Here is a 26,772-nt window from a genome sequence, read left to right as displayed (position 1 = left end):
CTCAGTGACAGCATAGCAGAACGGCCAGCGTCCCAGGATTTGTCCCCACGTTCAAGGATGCCTGAATCAACAGCCATCACCACCTCCGTCTGTGCCTCCTCTTCTTCCACACCATCTCTTCCCGCTTGTCCCAGCTGCAAGTCACTTTGTTTATTCAATCAGACACATGTCCCTTTGGAAAGCCACTGATGGCCAAGCTGCTCTTGGATAAAAGTTTACACTGCAAACCGCGTACACCATGGGGCTCAGGCGACCTCCCATTTTCAAGCAACATTTTGTAACAGTTGTTTTTGGAAAAACAGAATTCTTGGCAGCTCAGTTTTAAAATCTGATCTGGTATTATAATAAAAACCTCCTATATATTATCCCGGATTAGAATATGTGTTTATATATGTTTATATTATGGGACCCTACACAATATCCATATACTTCCTAATCTTTCCGAGTGCTATAATCAAGTATCCCAACAGTGGTGAAGTACGCGACTTGGGCTCGATACCTATATTCTCCCTAGTCCCTTGGAGAAATCCTGTCGTTACCTGGCTATGAATTTTATACTGTATTTTCATCATAACTACAACATACCTAGCACAGTGTTCCCTCAGGTTTGCTTGTGAGGGGACTCATGCAGGAATACGAAAATATGTGGAAAATGCGTGGAATATAATTTTAAATAATTGAATCAGGACCAGCTACAAGCATGGTTGGCACGTGCTTCCGCATCCTGAAAGATCACGATTCGGCTCGGTATGACTCACATCACAGACTACCACCACTTCAGATAACACCGATGACTCAAGGCAGGGGAAGCTTTGAGACAACATATGGAGTGTTCTCGATGGGTGGGAGTTCCTTCTTTTCTCTCCTTTTTTTTTAAGTTTTAAAGTTTTCTAGATAGTTCCAAACTGCCTATGTAGCCAAGGATAATCTGCAATCCCTGATTTTCCTGCCTTAGCCTCTTCACAAGAACTAGAGTTGCAGGTGTGTGCTACCTAGCCTGGTTTACCTGGTGATCTGGAAGAAAGCCAGGGCTTTGTACCAGCTAGGCAAGCGCGCTGCTCCCCCTTAGCGACACGCCTACATGTATAACGTTTGTGCTGTGTGTAGTGCTTGGGATGAACTGTGTTTCCAACCTTCTGCAATGCACACCCATGGCCAGGACCCATGGGGAAGAAGAGAACTAGACACTGCCACAAAACCAGGAAAGACGTGAGGAGGATTCTGTTTGTCTTCAAGAGTGATCTACACCCTACTTTTCACCATCTCCTCGAGATAAGGCATCAGCAGTTTCAAAGACCTACTTGGAAACTACTTCCCGGTCAGTATACTTAGAGAGCTGATACATTCTTCCCAACACTCGTAGTTTTAAAGTCAGAGCAACCATCAAAGACTCATCACTTGTCACTCCAGACCTGACGGTCGATCGTGAGCAGTTAATGGTGTGATAATCTCAATTCAACATTTCAACTCTTTCAAAAAGTCAGAATTACTCAGAAAACACGGACATTTCCTCTCGCTATTCATAGAGGGAAAGTAGAGACTTCTCAGTATGAGAAGGCTTAAGACGGGTTAGACTTGGTTTCCTAACAGCCCTGTCCTTTTAAATAAAGCACCTTTGGATGCTCTGACATGTGGACAAGCATGCAAGCAGAGTGTCAGGTATGGAGTAGAGGCAACAAAATTCCTTCCTGGCCAGTGCTTTTATGTATGTGAGGAGATGGTTCACACTCTGTAGGGCATGGATTTTTGGTGTGTGATGTCCAAAATGTGTTTCCCAGGAGTACATTTATTATCATATTATCAAGCTTGCTAGAAGTAGTACCTTAGTTTTTTCTCTCTCCAATCATTCATTTATATTTCCTCCAATCATCATAGAATCAAGCTACAGAATTTTTGAGTGATAACTTTGTTGTTTGCTTTTGCCTTTTTCTTCAATAAAGACTAAACAGAACTTGCGGTGGCAGAGGCTCAGCTAGACAACTGAATGCACTGGAAATCTATTGGTAAAGTCACAAGAGTTTTTATCCTTGTTTAAAATAAGTCACTTTGCCTCCAGATTTAGCAACCCCTTCCAGAGCCCTTTGGCACACACACTTCTGTGTAGAACCAGGCACTCACGGATGAATCTGCGCAGAAGAAATGCAGACGACAGCGTGATTTCACCAATGTCAGTCATTTCTACTTCCATGGGAAGATTACTGTGTCAATGAACACAGGCGCATTTGGAAACTCAGGAAGAGAATTGTAATTCTAAGACTTTCGTGGGCCTCAAATGCTCTCTTTATCATTTGTTTCCCACGACGTCCACTCCTGCAGTGCTCACGGGATAAGAACCTGTCACAGGGCAGCGCAGTGCAGTCAGCGCGAGAGTGGGCAGTGTTGACCGCAAGCGAGGGCTTACCGTTCTGAACGTCCAGCACATGATGCTTATCCAGCGTCCAGCCACCCATGTTGGAAGCGTCCAGTTCGTAGCCTTGCAAAACGGCAGTCCTCTTTTCCCACAGAGTCAGGTCCAGACACGACTCATATTCGTACCCAACAGACACTGAAAGCAAAACAAACCACAGCTCACCCCTCAGCCGCACGGGAAAAGGACGCGGTCTTCAAACCACAGCTCAGCCACTCAGGAAAAGGTCTTACGATTTGGAGGGAAATTCACAGTTGTGTTCTGAGACCATAGCTCCACTCATTTATCAAGCAGTTTGTTTTTATGTAAGGAGATTTGACCAGATGAAAGATAAAAGCAACCATCTCCAAATGTTATTTTATACTGATTTAATAGATTATAATCCCCCCTTTCACTCTTACAAGGGGTTCCCAGCAATATTAGGTCCGAATTAAGAAGCTAGTTAAAAATTCTATCAAATAGGTTTTCAGCAATTGCAATTAGATAAAACCAACTGAAAATAATATTTTTTATATAAATAACCTAAGAACTTTCATAATGGAAAATATTTATGTATTTATACATAGCAGACATAAAAAGCAAGTATTAATAGTAAATTAATACCAATTCACAATGAAAAGACTTTTCAGAGTTTACAATGAACCAAGGATTTAAAATTTTGGAAAAAAAAAAGAGAAAAGTAATAACTATCTGATTGATGGGAAACAATTCAAATCCAAGTTAGATATTAATTTTGGAGAATAAAAATGTATTTTAAAGTAAAATTGAAGGTATATAACCCATGTTTCCCTGAGGTTGTTGATGTTCTGACTTGAGCTAGACGCTGTACTAGACATGTCGAGTTTGATGGTACCGTCCCGTCATTCACTGAAACAGTGGCTTGATGTTTCAGAGGAGCTGAGGCAATTCTTGGATCCAAATTCTGTTTGCTACACTGCCAACCATTATCAGATCCTAAACCACCCACTGCTACATTCGGAAAACATTAAGGTGATGCAAAAAACTAGTGAGGCCAAGTTGTCAAGGAAGGAAGAAGAATAAATGGGGAAGGGTGCCACAGGGAAAGAACGAATACAGTAACCTGGAATTCCCCAGATGATTCCAGTCAGAAATGCCGACTGTCTTTCTTCTCATCATACGGGACACCTTCCTTTGCCAGAGCGGATCAGGAAACACCCGGCCTGTATTTCTCTAGATGAATTTGCTGCCACCATAGCTGCTTATGCATCTGCCTGCCATGGGTTCCTGATGACTTCTTTCTACTTCTGACCTCAAAACCACTTTTCCAATGCCCAGGGCATAGCCACTAAACTTACCGACTGCTTCCGACAGGCCGTAGACTTTCTGATTATACGCATCAGTCTTATCCCAGATAAAAGTATAGGCCAAGTTAGGCGAGGCAGGAAACCACTTCTGGAACAGTCTCCCAACCACAGCGACCATCAGATGGACCTTCATGAGGTTAAAGGGTATGACGGCCTGGGTCATGGTGATCTTAAGAACTGACTTGTACCCCGCGGCTCTGGAACTCAGGTAGGAAAGCTTCAAATCCGTTCCCGGAATTGTGGTTTCTTCATGCAGGACCTAGGTTTGAAAAAAAAAAAAAAAAAGCACAAGCTTCTTACCGGGATCATGTATGCCCAAATTGAGTCATTCAGAGGTCGGAGCTGACATTTGTACAGTGGTTCGCTCAGAACACAGATGCGTCATTAGCTGGTCCCTTAGCAACTGCCTCATTAGCCTCCCTAGGTCACGGTTAGAAAGCTGGGAACGCCAAGGAAGACTCACCTGGGTTAAAGTGCAGCCAATCCCATACACATATTGAGATGTGATGTAATGGCAGCGCCTTCTTGCAATTATATTCTCAACTACAAAACCACTGATGTTTGATAACGCAGCAGAAGACATAATGTTTTAAACTGTGTGCATGTTTTTTTTCTCAGAGAGTAATGAAAATGCAGGTATAAGAAAAATTATTTATTTTGACTGTTAAAAAGTTGATTTTGATTTCTGACTGTAAAAAGTTACTTTTGCTCATGTAAAAGATACCTTGGTTATGCATTAAATGTATTTTTTTATTTGTTTTTTTTGAGACAGGGTTTCTCTGTAGCTTTAGAACCTGTCCTAGAACTAGCTCTTGTAGGCCAGGCTGGCCTCGAACTCACAGAGATCTGCCTGTCTCTGCCTCCCGAGTGCTGGGATTAAAGGCATGTGCCACCACTGCTTGGCTACATTAAATGTATTTCAACCTTATATTTAGCTTCAATGTGAATAGCTCAATGGATGGTAGCAAACTTATGGGGAATGAAAATATTGGATGCTCAGCTATTAACTAGCCATTTAAAAACATTTGCATAGTATATAAAAACTTTCAAAGCGTTTTCTAAAATTCTTTCTAGTAATGTCTTTATTCGTTTTGTGACTAATAGATCTTTATAGCTTACCATGTATACCGTAACATGCAAGGCTACCTTTGTAAAGGGTGCCTATCTCACCCCCTATCAAAATCACTTCGCTTTTCAGCATATAGACATCAGTACAAAAATCTACAATTGGTCAAAAATGCAGAGGACAACTGACCATGGTATTCCTGATGCCCAATAACCACGTAAGGCTTGGGGAACATCACAGAAGATGGCTAAGAAAGCTTGTAAGAACCCGAGGACCAGGACGTGCTTACTCTGTGTGTGTGTGTGTGTGTGGTGGACACTGCACCCATGAAATCTCAACAATATAGTTGCCTAAACATGCAACTCTCTATCCAGTCAGGATTCAGCCGCAGAGTTTATTAAGGAAAACAGCTGATGAACACATTGAACTTCCAAGGTTATTTTGCATTTTTGTCCTTTCACCCATCCACTGAGAAACTTCTTAAAGCTCCCGAGCTCCCCTATGTCCAAGAAAAGCATGACAGGATGAGGTGTGGACGATCTAAAGGGAATTCGTTCTACGATGAGAGGACGAAATGCCAATGCATTAGTTTGGAAAACAGATTTGGTTCAGAAAATATGATATATTATTTCCTCTTAATTTATTTTCATAACAATTTCCCATATTTTGATAGTCTTTCTTACTTGCAAGGGAATTAGTCGATGATCACTTCCTGTGGCCCCCTAGGAGTTGCTCCCCTATTTCAAAATATCATGTTATTCTTAATTTTAATAACCGATTATGGTCTCTGTCATCATTAGCCTACTTCCATGGAACAAATATCTGTAATTTAGTTCACAGAAGTGTTCATTTCTCCTATGTAATTTAACCTTCCCATGTCATATTTTATTCTGAGGAGCTACAAATTCTGCCAAAATGGGAAAATAAACCCTAGGTCCGATGTGTCAGCTGCAAATCTGCTACCTCCGTTCTTGACCCTGCTAAACACTCGGAAGCCACATCCTGCGCTTGACTCCCTGATCCACTATTCGGCTCCCTTGTCTCTATTTCTAAGCTCTTTTTGGTAGTCAAGCACACTTGCTAACCTGAGTTCTGGTCATGCAAATACAGTAGACAAGAGTCTGTTCAGTATGTCTGTTTCTGGTCAGTTAAGTATTTTGTGACCTGAGGTAGCCCGACCCTTTGGGTTCCATACCGCCTAAGGATTCAAAGTCTCTCTCTTCCGCCTCTTTCCTCCTCCATTTAAATCACTTCCCTGTTATGATCATTTTTGTTTTGACATTTATTCGTTGATCTTGTGTATGGGTGGGGTGGGTGGGCATGCATGCAGGTCAGAGGACATTCTGACGGAGGTGGTTCTTGCCGGCTACCATGTGGGTCCTGGGGAATCAATACCACACAGGTCACCAGCTCAACCCACTGAACCACACTGCCGATTTCTATACATCAGGACTCTTGCTGATCACTATGCCACTGCTACTCATCTCTTCCACACGAGCTCTGCTCTCCTCCCTCTTCTCTCTGGTCTCTCTAGGGCCAACCCCCTCAGTCATGCTGTTTCTGGTTTCCTCAAGGGACCGCCCACTCTCTTGACCTTGCTGTGTTTCTTGGTCAGGGAGAATGGTCTGTATTCTGTCAATTATGTTTTAAATAAACACAGGGTGGCCAATAGCAAGGCAGGAAGTATAGGCGGGACAACCAGACAGGAAGTAGAGGTGGGTTAATGAGAACAGGAGAATTCTGGGAAGGAAGAAGCCCATTCCTCTGTAGTCCTGACCTGATCGGAGAAGAAGCAAGATATGACTCCCCCACTGAATAAGGTACTGAGCCACATGGCTAACACAGATAAGAATAACAGGCTATATAAGTTATAAGAGTTAATAAGAAGCCTGAGCTAATGGGCCAATAAGTTTATAACTAATGTAGACCTCTGTGTGATTTCTTTGGGACTTGATGATTGCGGGAACTGGGCACGACAGAAAGCCTCGTCAACAGTTTCTTACATCTACAATGACAGGGTTCAGATCTTAGCATCATAGGTACTCAGTGGATTTTTATTAAATCACCTACTGTGTGAAGGACTAGCAAAAGGATGACATACATCCACGGACCTGTTGCCTGTCGGCAACACATCACTGTGGGTTAACATCACTAGTCTGTCAGCCCCTGACAGACACTGCTTCTGATTAGGACTAATTTAGAACAAAGAAGTTCCGAGTGATAAGATGGGCCCAGAGAAGGAAGCAGCAAATTGAACAAGGTCACGGTGAAGCTTTCAGAGCATCGACTCTAAGCTTACTTGGCTGCTAAACCCCTCTCTCCATCTCACCCCCCTCCACCCCGCATGCCGTTTCCACATATTATTTGCCCAAGAGCCTTTTTTATAACCTCTACATTTTTGGCTAAGCTCTTGCCATCTCTGTTTGCACTTCCCTGATAGCGCATGTGTGTACTGGACTCCCAGGATGCCTGTCCTCAGCTTTAGCCCCCTGCTGGACGTGCTCTAAGTCTTCCCTGACAGGTCGCTTTGTCAGAGGGACCTTTTCCAACTACACTGCACAAGATTCTCACCTCTACCCAAGTTACCCTGCTTTATAATTTTTAATAAGTCTTATCAGAACTCGAATCATAGTAATTGCTGGGTTTCTTCACTCGTTTTGGTTGGTAAGCTCGCTGAGAGCTGGTCCTCTGGTTGGTTTGAGACTGGCTGCTAACAGAACAACTATTTCATACTATAGAACAAGTATTTCATACTTGTCTGATGAATGAATGTGACAAACTTGCTGCGTATGTGGGCACTTTAAAGATTAGGCTATTCTTCGTAATGTAGTTATTATGACTGATATAGTGCTTAGGACTGGACCTAGAATCACACATGCTAGGCAAATTGTTTACCAGTGAGCAATGTCCCCAGCGGCCCTTACTACTTTTGGTTGTATTTCAAATTATTTATTTTCAAATTTTTACATATGTGCGTATTTAACATATGTGTAAAGGCGCCAGGGGACGCAGAATGGGGAGATGGATTCCCTGGAGATGGTGAATAGGTGGCTGGGATCTGCCTGTCCTGGGTGCTGGGAACTGAACTCTGGCCCTCGGGGAGAGCAGCAAGTGCTTTTAGCAGGCTAAACCGATAAAAGCCCTATCTACTTTTTATTTTGAGACAGGGTATCACAACGTTGTCCAAGGTGGTTTTCAATTCATTCTGCAACCTAGGAAAGCCCTGAACCTGAAATGCTCCTAACTTCATCTCCCGAATGGCTGGAATTACAGTCCTGAACCACTGGTCTGGCCTTGAGCCACATAGTCTTACTTTGCATTTTAGCATAGGGTTAATTACTGTTGTACCTAATGCCCCACCTTTAAGATTTGAAAGTTATTTCTAAACACAGGGAAGGCAACAATTTGTAGACATTCCAATAGATAAAATGTGTATTAATTATGACTATTTCCATAAAAGTTAGATATGCTATTCCCATGGGATCAGGGCATTATGAAATATAAATTATTAGACTTTAAAATACGACAACTAGAAGTTTCAGATAATACCTTTAGAAAGCTAAAGTTTCCTGTCACAACCCACCTTTTCTAAGACACTTTTCTACCCTAGCACACATACCACACGTTCCAGAAATAGGATCTCACTAGGATCCTGCAACTGTTAAAAAAAAATATTCTTTGGCACCCCGTGGATAGAAACGCTTCCACGCCAAGATCCTGCCAGCTGCAAGGCTGTACCTGCGTCTCGGGGATGATGGGGCTGTCTTCAGGAGAAGATCTGAAGAAGGTGGACAGAGGGGAGGACACGATGATGGGGCTCGGCCTCACAAAGCCACTGAGGTCACAGCTGGGAATGTCGTTCTCTTCTTTCTTCATGACGAGCGTGTCCATCACATAAAAGACATTCCAGGGAATCCACACAGTGTGGTACTGGGTGAGGAACGGCGAGCGTTCAAAGACCAGAGTCAGAGAAGCGCCGCCATTTGCCACCAAGTCGAACCTAGGACGGACAAGGTGCACGTCGTGAGTCATCACCATCCAAAGGCTGACTTGGTGGGCTGCCACCATTCAATGGCTCCTCAAGTTAATACGATGCATAAAATAACCTCCCTCCCCCCATTTCCAAATCTATGCTCCAAAGGAATTCCGTAGCCAGCACTCACCCAGCCCCTTTCCACCCACCCATTTATCTGTTTGCACCCTCCCTAAACGTCCTCTCTATTCTTTGGAACCATCTGAACTTAAGTTACAGACACCAAGAGACATGACCAATAAATATTTCAACACGAATCTTCAAAGACAAAAAACATTCTCCGACAAAACCCACAATACTCTATCACGCCTCAAAAAACGGGAATGATCTTTTATAGCATAAGAGAACACGACTTGCAATCTCTGCCTGAGAGTTGTTGCTTTCCTATTTAAAAAAAAAAAAAAAAACAAGACAATAAAACATGATGGCTGATGGCTGAATGCCCAGTCAGAGACCGAGAGACGCGGCTGACTCACATTCCGTCCTGGCGGGTGATAGTATATCCGTATTCCGAGTAATGTAAAAAGGAGACATTGACGCCAATAAGCGGGGTTCCGTCTGCAGTGAGAACCTGGCCTCTGATGACAGACGCAAGGCTGTAGGAAACGCACAAGAGTCTGCATGAATCTCTGCCTTCCCAGGACAACATCATCATGATTTACAGAGAATTCAGATGAAAGATAAAATATCGTCGTCACACTCAATCAAAGGCTATTCACAAAAAGCAGACCAGGAACTCACCAAGACAATGTTCTTCCTAACTCCGTGTAATTTACTTCTCTAAATGCCTGCTGCTTACCTTGAGTTTTAATTTGCTGCAAATCTCTTTTTTTTTTTTGGAGCATTATCAAGACTAATAATTGAAGAGATGAATTTCAGAAATTATACATGATACTTCTTTTTTTTATATGCGACATGCCTGAAGAGAAGTATATTTTCCAATTAATTCTGGGGCGATCTGCACATCTGCTGGGACCATGAAGTATGATATATAAGGGGGCAGTAAGGAACACGTGTGCAACATGCTCTAATCTGCTGCTGGGTCTCAGAGCATTAATGCTGTTCAACGACAGGAGACCCAGGAGTTTGGTGTAAATCATCGTCTTTTGCTCAGCGAGACACGAGACACCTGCTTTTGGTTACTGGTTGATTTTCGGGTTGTTACTGCCCCGCGTAGCACCAGTCGGAGAGCGGATGCAATCTCACCGCCATGCCGTTAGCAGCTCCGTTACATTAATTCATAATTTATATTATTTAGTGAGCTCAGCTAAAAGGAAAAAAAAGTGCACTTCTGTTTTGCCTTTTGGGGTCTTTTCCTCGTGTCTTCTGAAATGTTTCCAACTGCGCTTGCAAAATCAACTAGTTAAATGAAGATTTATTGACTCCTTAACGGAATGTCCTGTTATATCCCAGGTATTGAAATTGAAAAAGTATGTGAACCGTGTCAAAATGCTTGAAATGCGAAGTTTGATGAAGAATTCTCTGAAAAAAGGAAATATATATATACATATACACATATATATGTATATATATATTTAAAGCAATTTTCTCAAACACACACTCATCAGCATTTCACAGAACTGCATAGACCGTTCTCAGATCCTTAGGAACCTATATAAGGAAGGCAAGCATTAACCTCTTGTTGAAAGGACTTTCTCCAGGGAGCACATGGGTGCTATCCGATCCAATCAGGAAACTGATTCGATCGTAGAAGGACTTGGCAGCTTGCTGAGATGGTGTCTGTAGACTTTGGCTAATGATATCCTGGGGATCAGGCAAACCACGGCAGTAGGGCTGGTTTTGGCAGGAACTCTGCAGGCAGCAATCAGGATCCATGCAGTCAATGAGTCCATCTGCAGAGACAGCAACACACCAGTTAGATGGATCTGCTCCTTGGGGGTGCAGTGGCTCATGTCTGTTGGTGGGTTTGTTCTGTGCCAATGGGTCTGCCACTCTGTATAGGACAGCGACCTCTGTGAGACATCCTTTCTGAAGCCAGAGGAAATACAGATACAATCTTGCAACTGCGTTTACAGTGAGTAAAGATCTAGATTGAGGATGATTGAAAGTCATCATATAACATTCATTCTGAGTGAGGAATATGTATTACTGATTAGAGCACCTTATTAGGAGGAAGGAATCAGGACAGGCTGTAAACACAGCTACTAGAGCCCTCTATATTTTAGGGAAATGCACCAGGGCTTCCCACACTAGGCATATACAGAAAACAGATAGGGACCCAGAGGCTCTAACAGTTATGGAGAAAGTACTGCAAAGTGAGAGGGGGGGGGTGCCAACATAAAATGGGTGGAGTTAGCCAGCCATCTTCCATAGCAACGGTTCTCCTAAGAAGGGTGAGATATGTTCCAGAGTAAAGTAAGGCATTTTTTTTTTCAAATTTAAAATAGGAACCTGATCTTCTAATTTGTTTCCCCTAAAATACAGTATTATTAAAATGAAGAACAAAACCATGGCAAACGTGAATTACTCATGATAAAGGAGGTTATAAAAAAGAATCAGTGCTGGGCAGTGGTGACACATGCCTTTAATCCCGGCACTGGGAGGCAGGGGCAGGCACATGTCTCTGCTTGATGCCAGCCTGGTCTACAGAGCACGTTCTAGCACAGCCTGGGGCGCACAGAAAAACCCTGGCTCGAAAAACAGAAACAAAAACCACATACCCACACAAAAATCCTAAGGCAGCAAAAACAAAAAATGAGCCATGAAGCATAGACCTACGGTATTCGTGACATAAAGGAGCACTTGGTGGTTCACTGTCATACACCACGTGATACATTACTGACATGTATTTCTGTTAACATGTAAGTCAGTGGTCTCGAAAGACCTGGGCTGCTTGCTGCCTGCCGATGCTGCGTGCTTACCCAGCGCGCTGCCAGTCATATCAAACTGGGCTGCACACAATCTACATCAAGTCCGTAACTTTTAACAGTGACAATAGCTGATTACGCTGCTGGTTTGTTGTTTGCTTTATGGTGTCTTTTGTCCTCACTTTAGTACGTATCCCTTCCTGTTGATGAGAAGGCTGTTTTAAATGACGTCATGATGTCTGATGACAGCGCAAATGTCACATATTTGTCTCATGGTCACTGCTACCCTCACCCTAACCCAGGGCAAGTGACAGCCTGGCCTGTCTAGGTTTGTGTAAGATATCCAGATGTCTGTGCAGTGATCAAACGGTCAGGCGATACAGTTCTCAGAATGAATGTCCGCCATGAGTGAGGTAGGGATATATTCTGGGTGAGGCATCTCACCAACCATGTGACATGTGAGTGGCTGTCAATCACAGTGATGACACGGTCCTTTAAACCCACTGTTTATTAAACAGTTAAATATAGAAAACTGGACCCGGGAATTGTATCTCATAGAAAGGATTAATCAAAAATAGCCTGAAGACACCAAGCACCCCTGGGTAACTGACAAGTCAGTTTTAAAATCTTTACGTTTAAGCTGGGCGGTGGTGATGCACGCTTTTAATCCTGGCACTCAGAAGGCAGAGGCAGTTGGATCTCAGTGAGTTCAAGGCCAGCCTGTCCTACAAGAGGTAGATCCAGGACAGGCTCAATGGTTACAGTGAAACCTTGTCTTGAAAAAAACAAAAACAAACAAACAAAAATAAAAAACTTCATATTTAAGTAGCAAACTGCAATGTGACCTTATGGAAAACTCAGATGAAAATATTTAAATGATGTCTATGTTTTATTTATATAAAATAATAGCTCAGTTTTTGAAAACTATCCCAATGATTTATTTGCTTTATACCATACTTAGTTTGCCCTCTCCTTACTGGTAGCCAACACACAAAAAGAAGCAATTATGTTGATAAACTCAGTGGGTGAAGGTATCTGCCACCAGGGTTTAGGACCTGAGTTTGACCCCCAACACCCACAAGGTGGGAAGGAGAGAACCAATTCCTGCATGCTGACCTCTGACCTTCCCAAGTCTGCTGTAGAGCATGCATACCCTTCTCAACCATAAAATAAATAAGAATGTTTTAAATACTTTTCACAAAAGAAAGAGACTAGATAGAATTAAGTTTCCAGTCCAGGAGGAGGTCAACAGCAATAGAGAAAAGGTGAGAAACGAAAGATGGAGGCATTACGACCCTTCGTCACTCTGTCCACTAAAGAACATAGCAAGCCCCGTGTTATTTCTGTCCCTTCCGCCCCTTCGTCTGAATTCCCATTTCAGTATCTTAGCTCTTCCCACTCTCAGACCATGAGCCCACACACGGACGTCTCCATGGTGGCCCAGAAATGTCAGGGGACCTAAAGTGTCAGGATGACTTCCAGGGACTGCGGGGAGAGATACTCTGTCCCCAGTGTCCACTGGGATGAGGCATGAAGCTAGGGTTGCTGCAACTATCTTTCTGCCCACCACAAGACCTCTCTGGAAATCAGTCCGTTAGAAAAAGTGGCTTCAAAAGCTTGAGCCAAAACCAACGGGGCAAACACAGAGTGGCTTCCTCAGAGTCTTTTAGTAAGCTGCACTGCACCTTCTGGGCTTTTCGGGTCTAGAAACTAAGGCATTCCTTTTTACTTCAAGTCTGTTTGGGTTGAACTTTTCTTAATTCCTTGAGACTGAAAGAAACTGAGCAGCTAAAATTCTCTTCATTATATTTCCTTTGAAGTTGGGGAAAATGTGTTTAACAAGGGGTTGTTGACTTATATTTATGATGTTGGTGTCTTTTTACATATTTTAAATGTTTGTGATAATTTCTATTCACATGGAAATGAATGGGTCTGAATTTTTGATGAGAGATATTAATATTTTTCCTTATAGCAGACATTTCTATGTAGAGGTTGCATATTCCCAAGGTCATGGGCTATAGCGGATGTTTCTATGTAGAGGTTGTATATTCCTGAGGTCATGAATTATAACAGACATTTCCATGAGAAGCTGCATCTTCCTGAGGTCATGGGTTGCTCATTTTTTGAAGCAGCATGCTTAGTTCTTTGACAAAAATCTAAAACCCTGTGTTGAGATAATCCAATGATACTGAGCTTTGAAATTTCATATAAATTTATCAAAATATTTCTTTCCTACTGAAAAAGTCATAAAGATGAAAAATGTCTAAATATTTCTTAATATTTCTAGAGGAAGAAAGATGAGGCCACTCTGTGGCCCTATTCTTCATAAGGATATATTATAATAATAATGGAAGAGATAGGTTTTTCCCCCCTTCATTTCTCTTGAAATAAAAGAATAGTTTTCAAGACCGAGTTCTCTCAAGCAGGAGATGATTGGCCTATGGCTTCAGTACCATTTTTGGTTACGAAAACAAAACAAACCAACCCCTTAGACCCTCAAAACCTATTCTAACCATTAAGTGGTGACTTATGATCGTACACAGAGCTTTTACGAGGACTTTTTAATATATGCTTTATGATCTATTTCATGGAGGTACTCTCTCAGTTAGCAGATTTAGAATGTGACTTCATCTGTCTGAGAGAGTAATTAAACACAGCTACTCCATATTCCCATAGGCTCCCCCTTAAAACCACCCCTTCAAAAGGGAAAGTACTTTCAAGTATTATACTTTCTCTCCATTAATCTGGCAAATAAAGGGTTAACTGATCCCCGCCCCAGTTCTCCTACAGTGTCTTCCCTTAGGCAATATGTGGTCCAGCTGCCAAAAAGGGGCGCTCAGATTCAGTCATTCATCTTTGTTAGTTTATAAAAAGCAAATGTACATCTGGCATGTCGTCGGCCGGTCATAAAGCTGCATGCGATTGACACCTTCTGAACTAATCAGTTGGAAATGCATTTTTACAAGCCTCTCTGCTAACATCCATCAGGGAGAGAATCTCATTTTCAATAGGCGAGATGCAGGGATACACTGTTTGTTATTTTTCTGCAGAGTTTATCAGTAACTTGCCCAAGCAAGTGACGGATGGTTATGAACCTGGCTTCCTATAACTTGAGAAGACATTTTTCATTCTTTGTCTGCACCCATAGCAGCGAGGCCTATCCAGTATAACTAAGTTGATTACCCACTTGCCCAAATGTACACTGTAGCAAAATTGTCTCCGTGGAATAGCTCCTCCAAATCATTGGGAATTCCACTGTAGTCCCAAGAACGTTAATGTTGGCTTACATTTAGCCTGGAATAGAAGCCACATCTAATACTAATACCATTAATCACAAAAAACCCTAAAGATCAGAAAATTGCCAAGCTCATTGAATAGCAACCTTGATTATTAGTCAAGAGTCAAGAGGCTCTATGATCTAAAACTCTATGATATAAAGAGTATATGATTGATGCTCGCCTCCACTCTTTTCTTAACATTATTGCTTTAGTTATATTCTGGCCATATTTTCAACACATTCTTGTCTTTCCTGAGGCATTTTCATCTTTAATAATGGTTAGTAAGCTTATTTTATAGATTGCCAAATAGTGGGTATTTGAGGTTTTGTGAGCCATGTAACTATGAAATGTCCCTGAAAAAGAGATTTGACAAGAGATAAATGGATGAACGCAACTAGAGTGTTTCAATAAAAGTTTCTCTACAAACATCAGCCTGTGGCCACAATGGTCTACCTCAGGTCTTGCTTCCAGATTTTCACCCTGTTCTATTTTTATAACATTTTAAATCACTTTCTATCACTCTTGATATATTTTTCTTTCAGATTTAACTAGCATGCCTTTGGTCAAATTGTGAAAACTCAGACAGACTCCAAGCTTGTCCTAGATTACCTTCGAGGGTGACTTTGTTCTGTCTGCCCATGCTCTCATTTTCTTCTTTGAAGTATGGACATTTTTATTTGTTTCCAGCATTTTTATTTACTTATTGGAAAAATGTTACAAGCCTTCTAGTTTCCTTAAAAATAATTATCATCATCCTCATCACCCACGACAAGGTCTGAATCCGGAAGTAGTATGATGGTTCTGAGATTTTATCAGTGTGTGGTACATTGTTCACAACTCTTTCCAGTAAACATTTGGTAACATGCGTGGGGCTCCTCTCTGCAGTACGGAATGGGATACGACTTTCACTACATTCTCGGTCTATGGGAACCAGTGCTATATTGGTGTCTTCGGATTCAATTTCATATACTTTCATGCTATTGACTAAAGTGTGATCATTTTTTGACCTACAAAAAACCCCTGCCTTCTTGATATTTCTACCTGCATACTATACAGGCATCCAAAGCCTAATATGCCTCCTCCACAATATCTCTCCCCTCTTCTCCATCTTTGTTTATTTCCATGTTTCCCATGTCAATGAACTTCAATCTACCTACATCCCTTTTTCTGTTTAAAAAGTCATATTTATTATTTACGTATGTATGTGAATGTGTGTGTGCATGTGCATGTGTGCACATGCATGAAAGCGCCCACTGTGGCCAGAAAAGTTTATTGGACACTCTGGAGCTACAGTTCAAGGTGGTTGTAAGCTATCCAGTGTGGGTTCTGGGAAGCAAGCTCTCCTTTAAAACAGCAGAATGTTCTCTTAACCACTGGGCCATCTCTCCGTCACAACCTATCTCTTTACATCCAAAGCAGAAGTCTGAAGTCCATTCATGACTTCTCTTCTCCCTTCCCTTTCCTCTGTATCTACTCAAACATGAGCTCCATCCTCTCTTCACCTTAGCCATCACCTAAAGGAGCTGAGTTAATCTCTCTCAAACATCTTGGTTTCTGTACATTTGCGTGCGCATGTGTGTGTGTGTGTGTGTGTGTGTGTGTGTGTGTGTGTGTGTGTGTTATATGTGAGCGCTCACTGGGTTCACTGAGTAGATTAGGTTATCTGATGAATGAACTCCAACAGTATCTGTCTCTGCCTCCCCAGTGGGATTGCATGTATGGACCTACCACAGATGGCATAAATTTATTTTTTTTTTTAAACATGTGCTCTAGAGACTAAACTCAGGTCCTTGGCTTTGCAGGAAAGACCTTTTTGTCCGTATGACAAAAGACACCACAAATTGTAGAGTTAAAAGGCAAGTAAAAATTCTGGTAAAATATGTGTGACACGCCCAGCGAGGAAAACGTGGACTGGAACAAGAGGTTCTGGGAATTCAAAGAGAAAATGCTAAGCTACTCAACAGGAAAAACCAAGCAAGAGAAATAGGTAAGCAATTATCAAGAGATCAATAAAAACACAAAAGGCTGAGAAACATCTAAAGAGCACCATCATTCTGGGCTGGGCATGCGTTTTAGTAGCAGAGGGTCCATGTGCAGAAAACCTTGGGCTTCAGCTATAACACAACATGAAAAAAGATGACTGGTCTAAGTAGCAATTAGATTTAGAAACTAAAATAATAAAACAGGGACATTTCTATTCATCAGAAAACGGTTCCATTTTTTGTTTTGTTGAACAATTTCATTTATGTACAATGATTATGTCACAACCATGGATGAGTAACAATCTCACACCAATAAAATGAACAGTGGTTGAAACCTACATGCAAGGCAACAGGGCGGTAGCTATAAAACTGAAAACCTAAACAGCCCTGTTACTCCACAATTTCCCTTCTGAAAAATATCAGTTCTAAAGAAAACTGTTTATTACACACACACACACACACACACACGCACACACACACACACACACACTCTCTCTCACACACACGCATGCACAAATTCACTACACATTTACTATGTACCAAGAGGTAAGCAACAGCAACAAACCCCCAATTACTAACAGTATACTAGCAGTCAACATAATCAGCACATCCATGTGGACAGCAAAAGAGCTCATGGTAACCGAACGTCTAATCTAAAGTAGGAACCGATTATCACTTCTGTCATGCCAATATTCTACCAGGAGAAAAGAATGCCTAGCGATCCGGAGTGCCATTCTATGTTCTGATAACACTAGGAGTCTCTGGGGGGACATCCTTAATGATCTTTGATGACTCCAGTTTGCTTTTAACCTTTGTTTTCCTCTCTCTCTCAACAATGCTGTTACCCATCATTTGATTTACTTAGCTTGTATTTCAAACTTGCTTCGGTGGCCTCTCTCTGAAATCTAGAGCTGCCTGCAAGAATGGAACTGACCCGGATTCCACAGAGTGGAGATCTTGACCAGGGATCTTACCACGAGGAAAAGACTGCCCTTAGCTTCAAAAGGCCACAGTTACCCAGTGCACAGAGAGACTGTTTGCACCTTAAAAGGACATGGCCACTTCCTATGAATGCACAGGTGTTAAGAGTGACTAAGGTCACATGGCTCCACCTATCCTAAACAGTGGTCCCTTCTTTCTGCTCCTTCCTTTGGAAATGCTTGTCCATTGCTTAAACATTTGAGAGCCACTGTATCTGAAAGAAAACAGGAAAAGAAAGACCCAGGAATGCAGGGACTGGTACCCTCTTGGTTAGCTTAGGATTTGAAAGACTCTTTATAATCAGACAGTGGTGATGGAGCTGGTCGGGTCATCATATTGCGGAAAAGGGAAGTAGTTTAGAGTAGAAGAAAAATGTTGGTTGAGGAAGACATTTAGCTATTTCCCTGTGTGCAGTTGCTTTATTTAAACATAAGCGTTTATCTATCTATCTATCTATCTATCTATCTATCTATCTATCTATCTATCTATCTATCTATCTAATCAGTGTATATCCACTGTACACATGATGGCTTTCATAAGGATATTTTTATATAAGTCTATCACATATTTTAATATTTTCACTTCTGGGGATGGTAAGCCATTTTCCATTTCTTTTACAAAGACTGTATTTGATGTAGACAAGAGCATGCATATATATGTACACAAACATATATTATTATGTGTGTATATAATATATAATTAAATTCTAACAAGGGCCAAATCAACCTCCTGATGTGCTCCTCTCTTTTGCTACTTAATATGCTGCTGAATCAAGTAACTCAGTGGCATGATGGGTAATCCAGCACTCTGACATGAAACATAGCTTAGACAACGGCTCTGCAGTACCCATTCTCCACCGCCCTAGAATTTCTGGCACCGCCCTAATATTAAGCCTCTGTTCTACTGTTCTTCTGCCCCACTATCCTGAATGGCTACACCGTGTCTCCTGACTTGGTTTTTGATGAGGAAGATACTACCTCTAACATACATGTCCTGTGCATATATCAAAGGAGCCCTCAACCTTGGGCTCCCAGGCACCCAGGTCACCACCTCAGGATATGATGAGATTCCTTCTTTGAAGAAGAACAAAATTAGGTTAGGGACAGCCATGGAAACTCTGTGAGATAAGCAGACAATTCACGGGAGGCGCTCTATCAGCTCAGATTCTCCCTCAGAGAGAGAAGCCTAGCAATAGCAGGGCTTCATGCTAATAAGAATAAACAAAGGGGAATGAGGCCAATTCACAGTTGATAAATTTTTGAGAAAAAAGGAAAAGTCTCTTTGGCTGATAATCATACCAAAGAGTTGATTAGCCCCTAAATTACTCTGCCTTGTCTCCACAGACTTGGTTCTGCAGTTTGTATCCCTCTGAGAGCCAGGAGGACCTCCCCCAAATAATCTCCTTTTAGAAGACAAAAATCTGAGATGCACAATCAAGGAGAAAGAGGCGCTCGCCTCCTCCCCTGGCACCGGAGACAATGGGGTTGGTGCTCTTTGGGGGAAAGCAAGGAGTTAGGTTGCCATCTGGGCTGGGTCTCAGAGAGGATTAATGCTGCCATTTCTGGAAGCACGTAATCTCAAGGAGCTTGGGCAGCAAGGTATTATCAGCCAGGAGAGCTGTGAGAGTTAGAGACTGCTGGAATCCATTAGGGATGGGGGGTGGGCGTGGGAAGGAGGTGAGGGAGGGTTGGGAAGAAGAAGACTTTTATGCAGATTTACTGGCTCATCTTGATCACCAAGGAAAGGGACACGAGGAAGAGAGAAATAGTCTGTGAGAAAGTTAAAAGGGAGGCCCTTAGCTCCTTGTCAGGAAGGCAAGAAGGCCGCAGTGGACCAGGGTATATGCTGCAGAGGGATGCTGGCTCTCATTGGAGAAGTTTGGCCCACTTCACCTGTCTTCTCTGACAACCTTCACTGGCCAGTCAAGAAAAGCCCTCAGGAAACAAAAGAAGGAAAACCCAAGCCACAGTGTCTGCAACCTGCTGAGCAATCTACATACTTCTTCCTCTTTAAACTTTCAAAACCTCTTTTATTCCTGTTTTGTCAGTGAAGCAATTGAGATGTAAAGAGTTACAGGATCTGGTTGAGGGCCTGTCAATGAGGACAAGGCAACGTGGCCTAGTGAAGATCTGCCTGCCTTTAAAAGCTGCACTCTCTGGCCAACACTGCTGTCCAGGATGAAGACCTTCCAGAAGAGCAGGAATGGAGCAGAGGGACACTGCTAAAGTCACCGAGTAGGTGATCTCCGTCTTAGACAGCAGCGGCACCTGCCACCAAATTCACTCCTAATGGTTTGTCAAAATTAAACAGCTGTCAGGGGCAAGTATTTCATCACCAACTCCCACTCTCTAGTCTCTGAAATTAAAATACAATAGCATGGGGGATGTGCTCAGAGGAGAATAATTATTCCTAGCCGAAGGCTTAAATTGGGTGGAGCATTGCAATCCTTTTATAGGGGGTGTAAAGTTAAGGATAAAAAGACAGTGGAATTCAGCTTCAAGGGGGCTGTTCTCTGTGGCTGTCTCCCTCCTACCCCCCGCACCCCCCCTCCCCGCCCGATGGCTTTCAACAGAAGAGCTTTAAAAATGCCCGGCATCTTCTGGCTTGTTTAGTTATTAAAATATCGCAGTGGCCCTCCCAAGGCACAGCGTCCTGAATACCATTGTTGAGGAGGATAGTCACCGGGGAATGAGAGAAAGGAATGGAGAACAATCGACCTTATACAGTAGCTCCGTTACCTTGCCTTTTCCAGGACCGATAATCATCAGGCGTCGGTTTCAGGGAAATCAGGGGGTGCCATCAATCCATCAGCTCTCATACACTTTCAATCCATCTACTCTTTGGGGGAACTGTTCTCTGCTCTTTCTAGCAGATAACTATGTGGTCGCTGTCCCAGGCTCTGGCATGCACTGTTCCCAGGTTTTCAGGTTCAGGTTCTCTTACCTCCTTCATTGTCCTTGCTGTCTGTGCACAGGGTCTCCATGGCTACGTCACAGCCTGCTCCCCTCCAGCCTGGCTGGCAAACACAATGCCAGCCGTTTTGGTCCAGCGTACATCTCCCATTGCTGTTGCACAAGCCGGGGCAGCCCTCTGCCAAGACAAGGAAGGAAAGGCAACAGTGATTTGAGTATGGAAAGCCTTTGTACCTGGAAGAAACAGATACGGGACACTTAGTGGGAACAGGCCTCTATCAACAGCGCAGAGACTGTAATTACACATGGATAACAACAGCAACGTTACCCGAGGACTCTAATTCTTACCCAAGTGGCATCTTTGATTGGCCTGACCCTTGAGACACCACTTACCTGTGTAGGATAGAAATATATCCAATGACCCACTAAATAGCTTCAGGCCAGACAAAATTAACTTGACATTTTCCCCCCTTTAACAAAGCAACAAGGTATAGAATACAGTTTGGAAAAGAGCCTCGGGAAAATAATTTCAGAACCCCCGTTCCAATTTTTAATCTGTTGCAAACATTGCTAGAAGCGTCTTAAAACACAACTCCTTAAAGCACCTTGTTGCTTTAAAAAAAAAAAAATCCCCTAAATCCAAGAGCATGAGCATGGACATGGGTTTATGAATGAAGCTAAAAAGAGAGAATTAATTTTATCTGGCCTCAGAGTTGCCGAATATTCATGTGAAATTACAGTGCAATAAATAACCGCACAAAGTATAGGTCAGCCATTAATGACTATACTTTATGCCCAGAGTACATTCCTTTTCACAGACTAAGCAAAGCCCGGGAGAGTGTAAAGCAGCTTCAGCGTCTATTCTAACAAACATCGGGATTCAGGCTGCATACGGATGGGACAGGACCGACAGGATTTCCAACTAAATGGAGGAGCTGTGCATATTCGATTACTTAGGACGGACAAAATGAAATACCATAAGGACCACAATAGAACATCGATAGACTGAACAAAAACACAGCAGTGACGTGCTTCAAGACAGAGGGCGGAGGTGATAGTTTGTGACAATCTCCCTAAGGCTTTATGCTGTTACCTTTATATCCTATCTTGTCTGCTTTTATGGGCAAGAAGGGAAAATTTGGGAGATAATTAATTTAATATATCCAAAATCGAGAATGGTTTCAGTCTAACATAATTTTTTTTTCCCCCAAAAAAACCAAATTTTGTCACTTGCTACGGATGACAACTGGCATGCAGCCAACATGGTCTACTTATGAGAGATGACACTCAGGCAGATTCTGCAGTCCCTGTTCATGAGTGTGACACGGCACTGACAGAGGCAAGGATCGAATGCTCTGGGCTCCTGCAAGGACCTGGCCTGTAACCAAGTCTCTTGGGCTAATTGGTCATCATCTGTGCAAAGGACAGGTAATAGAAAACTTGCTCCAGCAACTGGGGTGTGTTACATAGCTCCTGATCACGAAAATGACCCCGCTTGTTTCGGATCGAAGATTAAAAGGAGCAAACGGTTGTAAGACGTTCACATCGGTATTCCAGAGGATTAGTCACGTATTGGTGTCCAGAGAGGAACGTGAGAGGAAATTCCTCAGAGACAGTCCGTTTCCTAAGTGCTGACAATTAGAGTCCACAGGAAGAAGACTGTCTGGGCAGTCTAACTAAATTATACACAGGGACACCGTCAGGCCAGGATGAAATTAATTTTGCTGCTTATTTTGGTTTCAGACAGTTACCGTCTGTATCTATGGGTTAGGTTATCCGATATAGAAAGGGTAGGTTTTCCTTACAGGTGTGTTCTCCTGTGGCTTTTATTGGAAGAAAGTATTTAATTGCCCCTCTGCCCATGCGCAGGACTTGCTGCTTGCACACGGAACTAGGATAGGAAAGCCTGGATATTGCCATGAATATTTTCATATTCTAATGGAAAGCACATACAAGGAGAAGAAAATAGGTATTCCGAGGAGAGGGAGGGAGGGGTTTTCTCGGCGTACAACATTCTTCCACCCGTGTCTACGCTAACTGAAGACCCGAGACTCTGCTGTTTTTTGCTGAGCAGCGTTGTCTGATGCAACAGCGTGCATGAGATTTTGTAGTTTGATAAAAGATAACAAAACACAAATTATGATATCGTCTGTATATTTGGATATGTTTAGAAAAAGCCAAAGAGGTTTCCGTCTGAGGCTAACTGAGATCTTTCTCTCTCCATATACGTTAGCCAGAATGTTCTTGAGAGTGGCAATTCTTAGTCTGTGGTAACAGTAGTCAGGATTCTTTAATTTATAATTTAAAGCTCATTAGCTGAATTACTAACAATGAAGATTTTGAAGCAAAATAAAACAAAAAACAGCAAATGCACTGCAATCTTCAGTTTTGGTTTTAGTGAAAACTATTGTTTTAAATAAGAAATGAAACCTGCGAGAACCCCAAAATTGTAAAAAAAAATGAGACACAGACAATTTAAGTCTCAGTGCTTTAAATACGAAGCATGTCACATAATGTAATCCCAAGTTATAATTTACAAAAATATGCATGAAGTAGTCTACTGTTACACCTAGCGCAATCTGATACACAACTATGCAGTTATTAATGCAGATACGTCAACAAAGAGTAGAAATACAGTACCTTTAACTATCTTATCCAAATAGTGAGCTTGGGAATTAAAAGAGGAAAAAAAAAAAGAACAGACAGACATTTCAGAAGTGTCACATGGGACAAGGAAAATTTCAGAATTCACATGCAAATTGTGTAGTTGCAGCTGACACAGAATCCACATCACATGACAGAGAGGCCCTTCGAATCGTCTAAAAATGCACTATGGTCGATTTTAGTCAATGCCGTCACGAGGCCAGGAACTACACTTTAGGGGTCAGTCTGGCGGATGCCAACACATCCCTGCACCGGCTGGTTGGAAAACAGGCACGCTTTCATGACTTGTTAAGACTCCCGCTAAGTAGAACCAGTAGACTCTGGTCTTTATGACTAAAGGATTTTTGGAAACTTACTGCTATGAAATCTACAGTAATCAAAATTTAATAGTTAATAAATAAATAAGCAACAGGGAAAGGAAAGAAAGGAAGAACCCCCCCGACAAACATTTCCATTCTACTTGGCAAAGGCATATGAAGCCCTGGAGGAGTCGCCGGTAGCCTTGGCTCCATGCCAGGTTCACAAGATGGATCACATATGCAGTCCGTTAGCGGACAGGAGTGGTCTCAGACCTTGTTTCGTCTCAAAAACCATCTTGAAATAGGCTCTGCTTTTCTCAACAGGTTTACAGGCCCAGCTGGACCCCGACTGTGTTCCTCACTGCCCTTGTACTATTTCTTCCCAAGACATAAAGCCTCTCTCCCTTCACTCATGCTAGAGACCTAATATATTCTTAATAAACCTCAAATTTTCTTGCTTTGTCCAAATTCATACATCTTTAATGATCTAAAATTGCTTTTCAAAGATGCTTATGATGATTATTCTTCATTACCAATACACACAAGGGGCAGCGGCACTCTTAAGAGAATGATTTAAATCCTAACTCTCACGTGAGACGCTCAGGTCTGCTGGCTGTGCTGTGTGGGTAGACAAACCCGTAAGTGGTTTTGACACATCTGTACTGTGTATATGAAAAGATCCTTTGCTTGCCACAGGATTCCATTAGAGGCTCCTGAATTGCCTTTAGAAATAAGAACGTTTATGGCTGATTGACAATCCACTACCAGGGAAATTAAGGTGAGAGAAGGAATGGCTTTACGTCCTACTCCGCAATACCTTAGTAAAGCATAATTCATCTCTTAAGCACCAAATGAGAAAAGTATTACTGCATCATGACACAGATACACATTTTTAATCATTCCTGCTAAGTATTATGGAATCTGCAACAGTTCTTCCTGCAATAGCTCACTTGACGATCTGCACATAACCATAATGATATTAATAATCGAGCATTTTCAAGTCAGGCAGGGTAGCATTTCCAAGGGAATTCTTACTTTATAAAAATTAGTTCCACTGATTACAGTTGGTGAGTATATCATATGTTTTCATATCAGATCAGCTACAGTTAATGTAACCAAAAGAAAGAACCCGGCTAAATTCTGATCTGGATTAGAAGTTTTAAGAGGGCCTGAATTTTCTCTGAGCAGTCAGTCGTGTTAATTTAGCAAACAAAGTCAATTGTGCAAAGCGATGGATGGATTTATAGTAAAGGTGGGGTTGTCAAGGGGTCAGGTGGACACCGGAGGAGGAGCTGAAAACAGAAAATGCGTTTAAAAGAACACAAAAATCATAGTTAGCACAACACCTTAAATATTAGAAATACTTAACACAGCATTCATGAAAAACTAAAAATCAGCTATAAAAATACTTGTACGGAGGATATGACACCAAGATTTATCATTTTCATCTCAGAAGGAGCATATTCAATGTCATAAAGAATCACCACGATAGCTTAAAACAGAGAAAAACAATGGCTTATATTTTACTTTGAAGAGTGAAATTTCTGATACCTCAAAAGCCTGATTCTCAATAATGGAGAATTGAAAGGAAATGTGGATACACAAGGTTAAAATAATTATGAAAAGAACTAACATTAACATCATCATAGAAGCCAGTACAGGAAATAAGCAGAAAACTGCAGGTATGCTGTAAGAAGCCATTAGGAACTATAATCGTAAAAACAATACAGAATAGTTAAAAATTAATCTACCTAACAGTTGCCGAGGTGCACACCAAGTTATAGAAAAATTACTCTGAAAGTGAATATTTTAACTTAAAGTTAAAAAAAAATGCTAACTAGATCTACTAAGTTTTAAAGTTTTTTTTTTAAGTGAATGGAACTTTTTTATAGGTGGGTGCTAGTCTTTAAAAATTGCTATTATTATGTTCTGCTCACGAAACGCTTTCCTTGGCCTTTAGAGTATTTGTCTTTTAAGAGAACCCATGCAGAACACAGGGAACACAGGGAGAACGTCTCCACGTTTCTTGTAGGGCGACGACTCTTAAAACTTATTTTGGAGTTTGTATCTGAGAGAACAGGTGCCAGATGGATTCTACACATCCTACAAACGCAAGGGGTCAAGATAATTCCAGATTTTTCTGTGAGTTCTGCTTCTGAATGTCTTGCAGATTATGCATACTTGGCAGGTATATTAATTGTTTCCACATATCTACCTGTGACCCAGATCGATGGTTTAGACCAGTTTCAAAAAGACTGTCAAACCCGTATGGGGTGCTCTGGTCCTGAAGCCTTGTTTCCTAAAGGCTGTGAGAAGGCTTAGTTTATGCTGTTTGGTTAAGCACTTTGTATTATTCATGTATTTCATCTTCATCACCAGCTTAGGATGCAAGTGTAGGTGAGTCAGAAAATACTGGTGAAGGGCAAGAAAGGGGCGCCATCGAGTGCCGGGTACACAGCCAGCGACGTGGGCTGCCTGGCTCGACACATAGTGGAAAATCCCCGTTGTCTTTGGGATTCAGGAATAATTTCTTTTCCCAGTAGGAAGTACTGCTGAAGGGGGACTGGAAATACAGTGTAATCATTCTGTATCTAGCAAGATGTATCTTTACCAAAGCTGTGGGGCAGCGCCACCTTCCTTTAGATACCTTCTACACGGCTTCTTGGAGTGGTATGAGTTAGTTTTGCAATCCATGACAAAAATGCCGGTCAGAAACTAAGGGACTGAATGATTCCTTTCAGCTGTTTGTCGGGGTTGCTAGGCCAACAGGGCAGGGAAGGTGGGGAGGTGCAGACCAGTTTACATCCTGACTGACCAGGAAACAGAGAAACGGGAATATGGATGCTCAGCTGTCTTTTCCTTAAAAAAAAATCCATTCAAGTCCCCAGTCCATGTTGGTGGTATTTGGAGCAGATATTCCTCCCACGGTCCCCTCTGGAAATCCCCTCACAGTTCTATGCAGAGGTGGGCCTCTGTCTCCTAGTGACTCAAAGCCCA

At 42.1% G+C, this 26,772-nt stretch overlaps 1 protein-coding gene across 8 annotated transcripts in view; it reads right to left on the bottom strand.

The window, feature by feature from the left end:
- The window catches only part of Tenm3 (teneurin transmembrane protein 3), a 446,983-nt gene that overhangs the window by 57,590 nt on the left and 362,621 nt on the right, over nucleotides 1-26,772 (bottom strand). For 4 of the 8 annotated variants that reach the window (XM_085680300.2, XM_087901091.1, XM_087901093.1 and 1 more), the window contains 8 exons: nucleotides 23,453-23,479; nucleotides 21,906-21,923; nucleotides 20,844-20,990; nucleotides 10,468-10,684; nucleotides 9,308-9,427; nucleotides 8,537-8,798; nucleotides 3,724-3,991; nucleotides 2,402-2,545 (listed from right to left, as the gene is read on the bottom strand). In XM_085680300.2, the coding sequence (XP_085536426.1) occupies nucleotides 2,402-2,545; nucleotides 3,724-3,991; nucleotides 8,537-8,798; nucleotides 9,308-9,427; nucleotides 10,468-10,684; nucleotides 20,844-20,990; nucleotides 21,906-21,923; nucleotides 23,453-23,479 (1,203 nt within the window). The remainder of the gene's footprint in view (nucleotides 1-2,401; nucleotides 2,546-3,723; nucleotides 3,992-8,536; nucleotides 8,799-9,307; nucleotides 9,428-10,467; nucleotides 10,685-20,843; nucleotides 20,991-21,905; nucleotides 21,924-23,452; nucleotides 23,480-26,772) is intronic. The other 4 variants (XM_085680303.2, XM_085680304.2, XM_085680309.2 and 1 more) reach the window with 2 other exon arrangements.

The sequence above is a fragment of the Myodes glareolus genome, chromosome 23 (genome assembly GCF_982192425.1).
Source record: "Myodes glareolus chromosome 23, mMyoGla1.1, whole genome shotgun sequence".
NCBI classification, from domain to species: Eukaryota; Metazoa; Chordata; class Mammalia; order Rodentia; family Cricetidae; genus Myodes; species Myodes glareolus.
Note: the sequence above shows the minus strand (reverse complement) of the source record. Positions and strands in the feature narration are given on the sequence as shown.